The 13,640-nt window shown below is 46.3% G+C and overlaps 1 protein-coding gene across 8 annotated transcripts in view; it reads right to left on the bottom strand.

Moving 5' to 3' along the window:
* Positions 1-4,717: 4,717 nt before the first annotated feature.
* Positions 4,718-13,640, bottom strand: part of SYNE2 (spectrin repeat containing nuclear envelope protein 2) — a 1,840,150-nt gene continuing 1,831,227 nt past the window's right edge. For all 8 annotated transcript variants that reach the window (XM_069638223.1, XM_069638224.1, XM_069638227.1 and 5 more), the window contains 2 exons: positions 9,836-9,882; positions 4,718-6,577 (listed from right to left, as the gene is read on the bottom strand). In XM_069638223.1, coding sequence (XP_069494324.1) covers positions 6,352-6,577; positions 9,836-9,882 — 273 coding nt within the window. In that variant the 3' untranslated portion in view covers positions 4,718-6,351. The remainder of the gene's footprint in view (positions 6,578-9,835; positions 9,883-13,640) is intronic.

Here is a 13,640-nt window from a genome sequence, read left to right as displayed (position 1 = left end):
ATTACTCCTCCCTGTCACTCTGTTCCTTCCTCTCCTCTTGTTCTTCCCCTCGGTTACAGACAATACCTCCGGCTTGTTTTCTTTAGGTCCCCCTCCTTCAGATTTGGAGAGTTTGGCCACACATGCTAAGGAATGCTCCACACGTTTTGCCAGATCCAATACTTCGTCTAAACTCGTCTCATCCTTTAACCACAGTTCCTCTCTTATCTTATTTGACCGACAATGTGTCATGAATTGATCACGAATATGTTCATCGAAATTTCCCTGGAACTTGCACGTAAGAGCTAGATGCCGCAATGCAGTCACATAATCCTCAACAGATTCGCCCTGGGCTTGTGTGCGCATCCGGAAATTGTACCTCTCCAAGATCGTGCTCCTCTTTGGATTAAAATGCTTATCAAGTCTCACTAATGCTGACTCAAACTCATTTAATTCATCCCCACTTCCCTCATTTGCCAGTTGGGGTAAAGTTTCATAAATTCTCTGGCCCTCGAAACCCAAAAAATGCAACAATAATGCTACCTTCCTCTCTGCAGAATAGGCCGTTCCGCCAGCCGCTTTCATGTAGTGCAGAAAACCCTTGCGCCATTGTGGCCACGCAATCCTCGCCGTCCCTGGGGCAGCCATAAAAATGGGAGGACCCGATATCCCTGGCAGAGCTGCCATGTCCGCTGCTACCCAGAATGTCACTTGCTGTGTGCGTGTTCTATTTTACTTGTACCGGCGCAACTGGTCACTGTTGGTTTTGAGCGCTTCCAATGTCCCTTCAAATAGTCTCCTTCCAACCCCTACAGTCACTTTGCTGATGCCTTAGCATAAAACCAAGTAGTTAGGGAACAGGTGCCTTTTCTTTATTTGTGTTCTTCTATTCAGGGGATTACGGTAATCATGTCTGCCTTTCCCTCTATTAAGTATCATGCGACGCTCACGTTGGGAGTTCGCTTCCTGCCTGCTTTAAACAGCCGGAGCTCAACCAGAAAAGAGTTCGGGCGGATGGCACCAGGGGAATGCTGAATTATTTAAAACACACTTCTGTCTTCCTGGGGAGCTTCTCCGAACTCCGAAGAGCGGCCACTCGGCACCACAGAAGAGCGGAGCGGCTGGCGCACAGGCTCACACACGGGCCGCTCGCGGCTGCGAGACAGCGAAGCAGCCCTCCCGGAGTTGCTCCTGGTGCCGGAAAGCTCTTCACGCAGAGCCCCTGCGCGGGCGGAAGCGCCTACACGGTGGCCGCTCGACGCTTCAGGCAAGCGGAGCGGCCAATTCGTAGGCTTCTTCACGGGGCCGCTCAACGCCGCTTGGAAGCGGAGCAGCCCTTCCACTTTTCATACGCCGGGGAAAACTTGCTCTGCAGCCCCTGCGCGGACGACGGCCGGCGTTCTCCTGTCCCACTGGCATCCGCAGTTACTCACGTCAGCTGGCAGCACTGATTCGCCGGAGAATCCATCCTAAACAATCCGGTCTACTTCGCGCTTGTAAAGTGGACGGAGTTCCCTTCCGGAGCCGCTCACAGGAACCACAAGTGTCAGCCTTATGGCACTACGCAGCACACACGCACAGTGCGAACTAGGAAATGAAGGGAACAGTTCACAGGAGCCTGCAGAATGCCGGAGTCATCAGATCACGCGTACTTCAACTGGGGTCTTCTTTTCACCTGCCATCCATGGCATTTCATCCCATCCTTGTCGCCATTGTTATGAAGATGCGACAGAAGCAGGTAAGCTTGTAATACTGATTTATTAAGTAAATGAGTTAGAAAAGAAGACCCTACATCTTATGAGCTCCCTTCCCTTCAGCCTCCCTTCAGCTCTCTCATCCAACCGTCCCTCCTCGAACCATAACAAGAAAACATCACCAACATTCTATGACATCATAAAGCATAGCTTTTCCACCCTAGATGTTTCTTGCATTGCCTTTCACATGTGAAGGACTCCTGCCTTAAGAGGAAACAACACAACAATTATTATTACAACAGACTGTTACAACACACTACAAAATACAACCCACCCTGTAAAGGTACACAGGGGACAGACAGTTCTTACGAAGGAAAAGGATGCACTCTGGATACTGACAGGAGGATAGTCGGTAAAGCAATCAGTCTTAACTGTTCAAGGTTATTTGGTTTCAGCATCAAGGCAGCAAGGGGTTGTACATGTCACTAGGGGCCTTCGGAGAAGGACCAGGGGACAGGACAACAATGTACCTTGTGCTTGAGATGATCTTGACACTTTGCAGCTCCTGTGACAGAATTCAAGACGGGAGACTGCTGCAGGTATCAGGCAGTTCAGCAGGGAGGCTGGACGGACGGCTGCAGGCTGGCCTACACAGCGACTCAGTGACAAGAATCATTGTCTCTGCGCTGGTTGGCAGACCTAGAATGCTGGTCGAGGTGTCTCGGGTAGCTTTAGTCACTGCAGCGTATCAACAGTCAATGGTGCAGCCAGTTGCGGTTCGAGGGCTCGACTGCCTCGAAAATGTCCTTAAAAGATGGAAGCTGGTTCATGCTTGTTGTGACACCCCTCCTAGCTTCTTCACAGGGCTCGTGTCGTCCTTTAAAGCAGACGGCCCAAAGCTGAGGAGAGTGTTTGCAGGCAACAGCCTTGTCCTTTGTTCAAAGACTCTCTGGCCCTTCCCAGCTAGTAAGCTTGCTGGCAGAACCTAGCAAGGCACGCTGTGTGCTGGATGGGTACTGGTTCTGGAGCTGCTGGATAGGTCCATTGAGTCCAGTATCTCCCTCTGTTCCCTGGGAGATGTTTAGGAGAGGGAGCTTGCTTCCCTCTTGGAAATCCTGGCCTTCCTTCCTTCACAGGCAGAAGCTGGAAGGCAGACTGTACCGTCAGCCAGGGTGCAAATGAGTCCTTCTTACTCCTTGGATGATCTGCCAAGTGAGTGTCTCGGCCCTCTTTTAAAGCCAAATGGGCCCCAGTGATTGGTGTAGGCTAAGCCTACCTTAATGAACTAACCCTTGGTCCCCACCAATAATCTTTTGTTATGCGTGAGGTCATAACCAGAGTGCTTTGCAACAGAAAAGGTAATGGGTGACAACATGTACTGCCTGGTCCCACCCATCTTCCTGTCTGTTGTGGATCAAAGTGTCTCTCTGGTTAATTGAGCTCTCTGTGACTCCTAATCAAAGCGCAGTTCTCCCTTGAAGTTTGTGGCGAGAACAGACTTTCTGACTCCATCAAATCACATACTTCTTCTCTCTGAAAGGGCGTTCCCTGCCGGGGTTTCCTACTGTAAACAGTTGCCCAAGACATAACATTCATTGCCCTTCATACAGAGGGGTGGGAGCTAGCTTCAAGCTGACACATTGCACATCAAAAAGGTGTTGGGGTTTCCTGCCCTTTGTTAGTTCTGTGAACAGGTCTCTTCGCAGTCCTGCTTCAAATAACTCATCAGTAAGCGCTGCCACCACACAGAATTAATAGGCAGGGTGGATCCATGGAGCCTTTGATATTTTAATTAGGCTGGTCATGGCCGGAGGAAGGTGTTGCCTCCCCCTCTCTTGAGATGCTTTGATGTACCTGTGGCTGACACATTCAAGCTGAACATGACAGGAGGACTGCACTGGTAGGCTGTGTCCCCCCCACTTCCCCCGAGTACACTTGACTATGTATTTGTTGTGCGGTGAGCATTGGGAAATGTGTGTGGATTAGCCCCACACATTTCCCGGAGGTTTCTCTACCAACATTCCATTTCATTAAAATAAATATCAAAACAGCCCTGGGGAGTGCTCACTCCCCGTGCCCGTGCGGATGGTCGAATTCCTCACTACGAGACCTATGGTCATTTCTATAAAGAGCTGGAAGTCGTAGCCTGGACGTAAGGAGAATTTTTCAAGGTCGCCATCTGGGGTAGGACTTGGAGAAACCAACTTAGGTCAACACAGAGTTGTTCAACCATAGTTAAAAGTAACCATTCTCATGATGGTAGCAGTTCAAACTAAGGATGGAGGGGCTACTCTCTTGAGTGGTACAGTTAACACTTAAAGTTCACTTACACTTAAAATATATGACAAAGTAAAGGCACCACAGATAGTACAAAAATACGCTAATGAATTATATCCTACTCGAATGTACATTTTAAGCAATTAAAGGTAAGTAAAAATAGTTCTATACATGTAACCCACAATGGGTTGCTCACTACTTCGGATTGTAGACAGCTATCACACATTCTGTATTTATCAAAGTAGGGAAGAGCTGTCAAATCATCAAATGCACTGGTCTTGCATTTTAGAAGGAAGCTCAAAACACAGTTTAGATAGCTTAAAAGTCAAATCCCTGTCTAGTGAGTCTTAATGTACTTTAGAGTCACAGGTGAAAAGTTGGTCTACAGTGGGTATTACAATGATGGTGCCCACATGTTCACGGCTATAGTTTCGTTCCCTGGCATTGAAGGAGTCCCAAATAGACACGCTTTTGATATCGAAAGTTGACTTATATGGGGTTATTTAGGATCCTATTCCCACCGAATGTAATAAAATATGTTTTGCTAAAACATTTATTGCAAGCAAATGTCCCAAAAGTTTAGGAGATGCATCCAAAGTCGCCGGACTTTGTGAGCTTCGAACTTGCTGAACACTTATGCAATTCTCAGTTTCTCAAAGTTGATTTTGATATATTCTTGCCTAAATGTTTAGGAACGCTTTACATGTTACATTCTTTTGGCTGCTACTGGTAACAAAATGTGCTACTCAAATAATGATAACACTGTACATATTCCAAACTCTGTTTATTGAAAAAGGTCTGGACTGATCATTCATTAGACCATTATCTGAAATGACGTAGTTTTCAACCACAGCTACAAAAACAATCAAATATTATGAACAAGCTTTTAATGATTTATTTTCTCATCCTATACAAAACAGGATTACTCAAAAGACATGGTAAAAAACACACAGTTAAAATTATTTTCAGCTGTGTTCAGTCTGGAATAAAAAGTTTAAAGTAACTTTCATGCATAACCCATTTTCAGAAAAATAAATAATCTCCCTAAATCAAACTGCGCGGTGGCCTTTTATGTAAAATACATCATCATCCTAAATTTAAAAATGACCCGTAAACAGTGCTTTTTCTGGCCAAGTCATGGGCCTCATTTGGCGATTTATGTAACAAATCTTAAACCATTTAATTGTAAATAGTGGAGGTCACTTTTTTCCTAAAATAACACCTGCAAGACAAGGCGTCGCCATACAGATTAAGAGCTATTCTTCCGTACGACAAGAAAAACAATCTCAAAGAAAATTATGCAAAAATAGAAATAAAACATTGCAACATGTTTGAGTTCTATAAGCACAATTGTAGTTTTTGGAGCACACACATGCCAACTTGTGTGTGAATAAACTGTTTTGCAGTTGTCACTTGAATGAAAATAAAGCAGGAGCGTTAACGGAGAAGCCTTAGTTACACAAAATAGACTTTTTGCTTCAGTTCTAGCAGCAAGTGCAAAACTAATTCGATTTCATAAATAATTGCAGAGTTTGAACGGTAGGCATGAATAACGGATTCTGAACATTCGGGCCGAAGTAGTCATTGCGTTTGCTGAATTGTAGCCGCATACATTTATATATTCACACATTAAATAGAAAACTTTAAAAAAGGTAGCATATAAAATCGCCAAGCTTGCTGTACAACTTTTAAGAGGAAAAGCAATTACAATTTACAAGAACATATATTATCATATGAAGAGATATATTTATATATATACTGTATTTCACATAGTTATATGAAGTCACCCGCAAACAAGCACAATATCACAATTTCAATATAAAAAATAACTTCTTAAAAATAAAATTAAACTGACCGTACAACACATTTACATATGTTACTGCTTTCGCCACCAACATACAATGGTACGTTTAGAAATGATCATCAAGGATATGAAATGCACATCTTAACATGCAGTGCATCCAGGTCTAACATGCTACTTCTCACCAGGGAAGACTGCAGTGTATGTTCCCGAACATAGTAGTGTTTATATTACAGAACTTTCAATAAACGTGTCTGAGGATAATCTCAGGTTGGGTGAATAGAGAGGCTGCGAAAAAAACTTTTGGGGTTGAAGATTAACAGATAGTGGTTTTCCTTTTTTTTTATTTTACAGAAATACACAATATCTTGACTTCCTTTTGGAACTGTCTCTGTCACAGAAGAAACATGGGATCCTTGCTTTGCATGACTACGCATGTGCAAGAAGGTGTCCACATGCACACACCAGAGAGCGCGGAAAACCGCTGCCTGCAATGGGACTGAAATGAGGAGATAGGAGCTGGAAGTCTCCAATCTTAGGTTTTTTAAAGTGATGATTAAGAGTGAAAGCACTGGTCCACATCCGGCTCCCAAACGTGTTCTATGTTGGCGGCGGTCCGTTGGTGTATCGGAGCATGGGGTAGAAGGACCTCTTGAAGTTGTTTGAATTTGCACAACTGTAGTCCTCTTCCGAGAAGGGGAGCAGGAATGCGAGAAGTAGAAGCAGCAGGAGCAGGAACTGGAGGGGCAAAGCTGCTCGCAGCACTCGGTAGAATATTGACCGCGGCTTAGAACCCTCCTCTGTGACTTCTGACTGCTTTGCAGCCCTGTAAAAAAGAAAAAAAACAGTCTTTGTAAAAAGAGTGAGTTAAAAAAATGAAACATGGGTTGTTTCTTTTTTTACACTTTAAGTGAGTGCTGGAATATTTGCAATCTCCAATACTAAAGCATTTTTCGAAAGAGTTTTGATGTTTCCAAAAGGTAAGAGAAACATTTGTGCATGTCAGTACATCACAGCAGCACCAATAACTATGCAAGCACCCTTCATTTAGGAGCAGATATCTAGCCAGCGAGCATTTTGCAAGCAGTGAAACATTTTTCTTGCTTTTCAGGACCCATTGACCTATATTGCTGGGGGCACACCTAGTTCACTTTGTTTGGCCAGGAATTTCTGCAGAGAAAAAGAAATGTTTGCAAATTAGGGCTTTTTCAGCTCCACCTTCCTCCCTTGCAATCATGCATTTGGGGAGGTAGTCCCTCCCTTGCAATTTAAATAGGTGCTCGCCATATTGTTCGTAGCCTTGCTGAGAATCTAGTTTATATGCATAGGGCAGACATGACTAGATCTGACCCATTATATGAATCGGTATCTGGGATTCACTCTGAATCCACATCCCGAGAGTTCCCCTAGGAACCAGCCCAGAAATATTTGATGTGGCAACATCTCTTATTGGGTGACCGCCAAATGTTTGAATGGTGCAGCGTGTCCGATTGGGGGCTGAGGGGAAGGTATCTGTGCCATACATGTGTTAATGGCTTGAAGTAGCTGAGAGAAGGAATAAGAACCTAAGGAAGACAAATTCTCAGCTACTAGCTTCAACAACCGGGCGGCAATGGACTGCAGGAATCTGCGTGCAGCCAGCATCACCACGGAACCAGAGGGAGACACCCTCTGTGCTACTGTGATGAATGCAATGGAGTCCTCACGGATTCCCCAACTTTAACCTCCTCCCATGTGGCCCGGGGACGGCAGCTGCTTCCCGACCCTGGGGGTGGCAATATCCGAGAGGATCACATGGGAGGAGACAGCCACTGGGGAGATGTCATGGCTTCATTGCATGAGGCGCGGTATCCCACATTTTCTCAAGAGGAAGATCCCCTCTTACCTAATACCCTAATGGCCTATTGCCATGCATCTGTTCTCCCATATAGGGAAAATAAAGAAACCTTTTCCCAACACCCTTTAGGCCAAACTCCCATCCATAACCCGAAGAGTAAAAGCTCCAAGAAAACCCTTTTCAGGTCTAGTTTTCCTTCGTGTAGAACTGATTTTCCATATGGAATCATTGAGAAAGGCTCACCAAGTACTATGCATCAGAAACCATCAATGGACTTCAATCCCCACAACCACCTAAGTCATCTGTTAATATCAGTGGACTTCAATTCCCACAACCACCTAAGTACTGAGACAAGGAGCATGAAGGCACTTTTAAAGAGCAGCAGCAGCATCAAGCTTAACGGTGAACATACCTGTGCACTGGACCTTTACAAATGGTACCCGAACTATGAGAGAGCGCTCAGGAGAAGAAGTGGCATCTCCACTGAAGGCGGACAGAAGCTGGAGGCACGAGCCGGTGTGTGGAAGCTGGAGGCACGAGCCGGTTTCGGCAGAGCGAAAGAGCTCGCTAGCAGAGAAGAAAAGTAACACCCGGCGAGCAAGGGGTGCCATGGAGACTCCAGGAACCACAAGATCATAGCCTTCTTGAGAATCTAGTTTGTAGGCTTAGGGCAGACATGACGAGATCTAACCATATGAATCGTTATTCCTGGGCATCCGGCAGCTGGGAGCAGCAGCATTGTCCTTCCCGGGAGCTGAAAGGAAGCTGGCGTGCAGGTGCGGAGCCACAAGAGAAATCAGAGAGACGTCACAGCCACTTTCAGCACAGATACGTCGCATAAGCGCAAGCAAGATCAAAGACGCTACACAGTGCCAGTGAGTCATCCCGAGAAGAGTGGAGACCTTGGGCGTTTCGCCGACCGCGCCAAAGAGAATTTGAACATTGTGAAGTAGCGGTAAGTGACAGGATAAGATGATTGTTTGTGAATCGAAAGGGCAGAGTGCCAACCCGAACCACAATAAGAAATTAATGCAAATGTGGGGAAAGCTTAAAAGAACAGTGAAACAAGTCGATATAACAAGCTAAGAACAGTATATGCTACGTGGGTGTATAGAGGAACTATGACATATGAGAAGTCCTGGCAAGCACTTAACCGGCAGTTGAAAGTACAAGAACAGAAGTCTTGGGAGGGGATACACCAGGCAGTTGTGGGTCCAAGAGAAGCCCTGGCAGGAGAGTACACCAGACAGTTGTGAGTGCAAGTGAAGTCCTGGCAGGGGAGTACACCAGGCCGTTAGAAGTGCATAAAGAGTCTTGGCAGGGGAGTATAGTAAGCAGATTGCAAACTTACAAGAAGTGTCAAGTAGAAACAGTGTTAAACAAATTAGGAACTTGTGTTCAAAGAAGGAACTTCTGTTAAACAAGAACTTACAAGGCTGAACAGTTTTTATCTAACAGGATTGTTGTGGGACAAGAAAGACAAAAAGACCTATTAGACCCAGAGACTTTTTTTATACCAGTGAGGAATCCAGGGGAAGGAATCATCCTCTGGAACTAAGGTCTTTTCCATTTTGGAGAACATTCGTGTTGGAGCAGGACCTGTCACAGACTCTCTCAGCTTCCCTCCAGCGTCCTCTGCAGAACCCTTCCATTGGGACCACAACATACTTCAAATCTCCAGAGTTCTCTGACCAGAGAGGAAGGCGAAGACCCTGAGTCCTTCTTTGCTTTCCTTCTCATGGGGCTTGCCCCGCCACAGCATACCGTCAACACCTGTAGTCAATGGCTCATTGGTATTCTTCATGCCTCTTTTGAGTCACCTTGTCTCAGTACCAGGAAAGCCAACAATCCTTATGCTTTCTATGTTCTTCTTCGTCCTAGTACTTTCTATCTTAGTTGTTCTCCTGGCACCACAGAAATATATTAATTTACTGTCAATATAGTGGTTGGCAACTGAGGGGCGGCAAAGGCATGTGAGGGAGTGATGTTATGTGATGTGTTTTACCCAAGGTGATCGTCGTTATCCCCAGAGGGGGAGTTCTCCCCTTGAGGTCCTCCTGCATTATACCACCGCTAGGTAGGGGGACTATTGGGTAGCGACTACACCTCCCTAGCCTCATGGGAAAGGGCATCTCCCTTGGGGAGAAGTGACGATACCTAGCGAATTGACACAATAGATAAACGCATCCTGTCTCCCATCTCTCACAGTTATGTGTACACAAGCAAAGAACAATAAACACAATCTACCTGCTGTGGTCCTCATTCTTCTCTTGTGAAATATTCTCTTCTCCAATCTGTTAAGGTAAAAGAATTCTTGTTATAGGGGAAACAATTTCAGAAATACAAAAAAGTAACAAATATATAAATGCATGTTTAACAGATTGTAAAACAGACAGAAATAGTGGGATCGTAGTGCATATTTCTATTTAATTTGTATCCATGCAAAGGAGGAGAGAAGAACAGAGCACACAGCATCATGAGTGATCTGTAACGCTGTGCTTTCTACAAAGTACGAATTCTAATTGATTAATGGCATAAACCACTATATGAATGGAAGGAAAATGGAGACAGAAAAAGGTGATGTTTACAAAATGGAACATTATGGAACATCATTATTAGTTTAAAAATTGTATAAGTTATAAAGATGTATGCAGTCTGCCAATCACGCGACTGTCCTTGATTCCCAATTTTAGGATGGTTTTTCCCGGCCCCGTCTATTCTTGGTGAGAGAAAGACCTACCTCGAAACCACCCGATACTCATACAGGCCAATGTGGAGGAGCCGTCTCAGTAGGGGTGCAGGATGGTTAAACGTACACCACCTCATAAATATGCAAGCCAAAATATATATTAATCTTACAGTGCAGCAAAAAGGTATTACAGGTTACAGAGAACTAACACTGAATTAAAAAATGTCAATGTTTTTGTACATGGGCTCACCAAATAAGGTAATTGGGAGAGTTCAGGTTCCCCCGGTGCCTACTAACCCAAAGGTTGACCAGCTCATGGTTAGAAGTATCCCAAAGTAAACGTTACTCAAGCCTGCTGCAGAGTTCAGTGTGAAGTCAATGCGCCCACCTCCACAGGAGAAATCAATAGCTTCAAAAGTCCAATTTAACCAGCAGCAGAGATGGTCTCCGATTGAGTGTTGATGGTTCCAGAAATAAAATGTTTTGAAAAAACACTACCTACCTCACATACTTAGGCTGACTTTGGCGCTGCTGTAGAGGAGACTGGAACAGAGACAAGGTGACTTGGTGCTCGGGTACAGAACAGCAACCCATTAGCTAACGTCATAGGTCCAGTTAACGGAAGGTGCAGGTACTGTGGGTAGACCTTTCTCTCATCCAGCATTGCTGGTCAGTAATCCTGCAGTTCCTTGGAAGAGCAGACATCTTTGCTGAATGGTCTCATCTTGCACATCTTTGCTGAATGCAGTTCCCAGACAGGCCGCTTTTGCCAAACAGTGGCCCATCGGGGAGCAATGCAGGCGGTTACAGCACATCCAGGAAGCGCGGCTGGCGGCGGTGTGAAAGATGAGGTAAGGAGGTGGTTTGAGTAGGGGTATGTGTGTATGTATTGTGACAAATCCTCGGATGTCATCCCTTTCCCCCAGGGGGAGCCCCTTCCTATGAGAACAGGGAAGTGAGGCTGTTACCCGATAGCCCCGTGGGTGTGGTGCTCAGCGGGTGGATCTCATGGGGAGGGAAGCCCCCTATGGGATTAGTAACGACCTGGGAAGAAGGCAGTATCCCCATGGTCCTCCTTACATTAACCCACCATCCTCACCAACCCCCTACAACACCATCCTTAGTGTGCCTATCTGTTTCCGTAAATCCAGTAAGGTAGGAAGTACTGGGATGAGAAAGAGTGGGTTCCTCAAGGGACCTATATCACTTATGTACTGTGACGAGGAAGAGACCAACTGACTCACTGGGAGTCCTCAAGATCATTACTGGGATGAGGAAGACGTTTGGAAGCATACAGAGCACCTCTATAAACCATACTGAGCAGTCTGGTCTTTATAAACCTCCTATTGGCCAAGGCACAGCTAAAATAGAAGAGGGAAATTCAAAGGCAAAGAGAGATCCTCCCTGGAAGAATCTGGCATTGCGGCGCCCATGGTCAGGAGCTGAACAAAGCAGTCAAAGAACAGACGCTTAACCTTTGGCAGAGACGTTCCAGGGAGCTGCGCCGTGGTTTGGGCCATGTCTGAAATCAGGAGGATGAAGTGTGAGCTGGTCGAGAAGCTGGAGAGTGTAGTCCGCTTGGGATGCCTGGAATCAGGAAGCCGCTTCAGAGCCAACGCAGAGCTCAGACAGAGGAGGAGGTATCCAAACGGATGCGAGAGACCAAGAAGCAAATAGAGGAGGGTTGGGAGACCGGGAGGCTTACTGGAAACCCAGAGCGACCATCCCGCAGTGGGACACAGGTCTGGGACCTGCATCCAATAAGGAGTGACATCAAGAGTCGTCATCTTTTGGACAGTCCCTGGCAGAGTGGGAAATCCAGGGCTGCCTAGACCTTCAGCGAGAGAATAGAAACCAATTCCAAAAAGGGTCTGAGACCCGAAAGAAAGAAACCAAAAGGGTCTGGGACCCAAGAGTATGAAATCCATACAAAGGTGGAACCCGAGAGAAGGGGGTCTGAGAAACCAAAGGGGACTGGGACCCGAGAGAAGGGGTCTGAGAAACCAAAGGGGACTGGGACCCGAGAGAAGGGGTCTGAGAAACCAAAGGGGACTGCGACCCGAGAGAAAGAAACCAGAGGGGTCTGGGATCCAAGAGAAATAAATCCATACAAAGGGGTCTGGAACCCGAGAGAAGGGGTCTGAGAAACCAAAGGGGACTGGGACCTTACAGAAGGGGTCTGAGAAACCAAAGAGGACTGGGACCCGAGAGAAGGGGTCTGAGAAACCAAAGGGGACTGGGACCCGAGAGAAGGGGTCTGAGAAACCAAAGGGGACTGGGACCCGAGAGAAGGGGTCTGAGAAACCAAAGGGGACTGGGACCCGAGAGAAGACCACTGAGATATCAAAGGGGACTGGGACCTGAGAGAAGGGATCTGAGAAACCAAAGGGGACTGGGACCGAGAGAAGAGGACTGAGATATCAAAGGGGACTGGGACCTGAGAGAAGGGATCTGAGAAACCAATGGGGACTGGGACCCGAGAGAAGGGATCTGAGAAACCAAAGGGGACTGGGACCCGAGAGAAGAGGTCTGAGAAACCAAAAGGGGACTGGGACCCGAGAGAAGGGGTCTGAGAAACCAAAAGGGGACTGAGACCCGAGAGAAGGGGTCTGAGAAACCAAAGGGGACTGGGACCCTAGAGAAGAGGACTGAGATATCAAAGGGGAATGGGACCCGAGAGAAGGGATCTGAGAAACCAAAGGGGACTGGGACCCGAGAGTAGGGGTCTGAGAAACCAAAGGGGACTGGTAACCAAGAGAAGAGACCAAACGAGCCTGGGATCAAACAGAAAGAACCCAATACCAAAGCAGTCTGGGACCCAACAAAAAAAATAATAATGGCAGGATAGTGAACCGGGTACAATTATTGAGAATCAAGAAGAGCTAAAAAAGGGATTGGGGTCCACCCCCCTACAAAGAACTGCCTCCGAAACCATTGTCATATTCACAGTACCTGGCAGGATAGTGAACCAGGTGGGCTGTGAACCCAGTGAGCCTTGAGAGAAAAGCCAGGGGAAGGAAGACATAAGGTGTTTGCGAACATTGTAGAAGGAGCCATGAGAAGGAAGTCATTACTTTGACATTGTAAGGGCTTGAGAAAGGCCAGCAGAAGGGAGACATACCTCATGGTGTTGTGAACATTGGGAAAGGAGCCAAGAGAAGGGAGTCGTTCTCTTGGCTTTGTGAAGAGTCCGATGAAGACCAGGAGAAGAGAGACACTAGTCTTAGGATTGGGAAAACAACTGAGAAACCTAAGAAAGGCCCATGGGGGCAAAGAAGGGGGGGTTATCTAGAGGTGAACTTTGTGCTGTCGTCCAGAAGAAGGGAGCCATTCTTCTGGATCAAGAAGACCTCCCCTTTTCCT

The sequence above is a fragment of the Ambystoma mexicanum genome, chromosome 14 (assembly GCF_040938575.1).
Source record: "Ambystoma mexicanum isolate Mex_15411 chromosome 14, UKY_AmexF1_1, whole genome shotgun sequence".
NCBI classification, from domain to species: Eukaryota; Metazoa; Chordata; class Amphibia; order Caudata; family Ambystomatidae; genus Ambystoma; species Ambystoma mexicanum.
The sequence above is the reverse complement of the archived record's forward strand: the minus strand, read 5'-3'. Positions and strand labels throughout refer to the sequence as shown.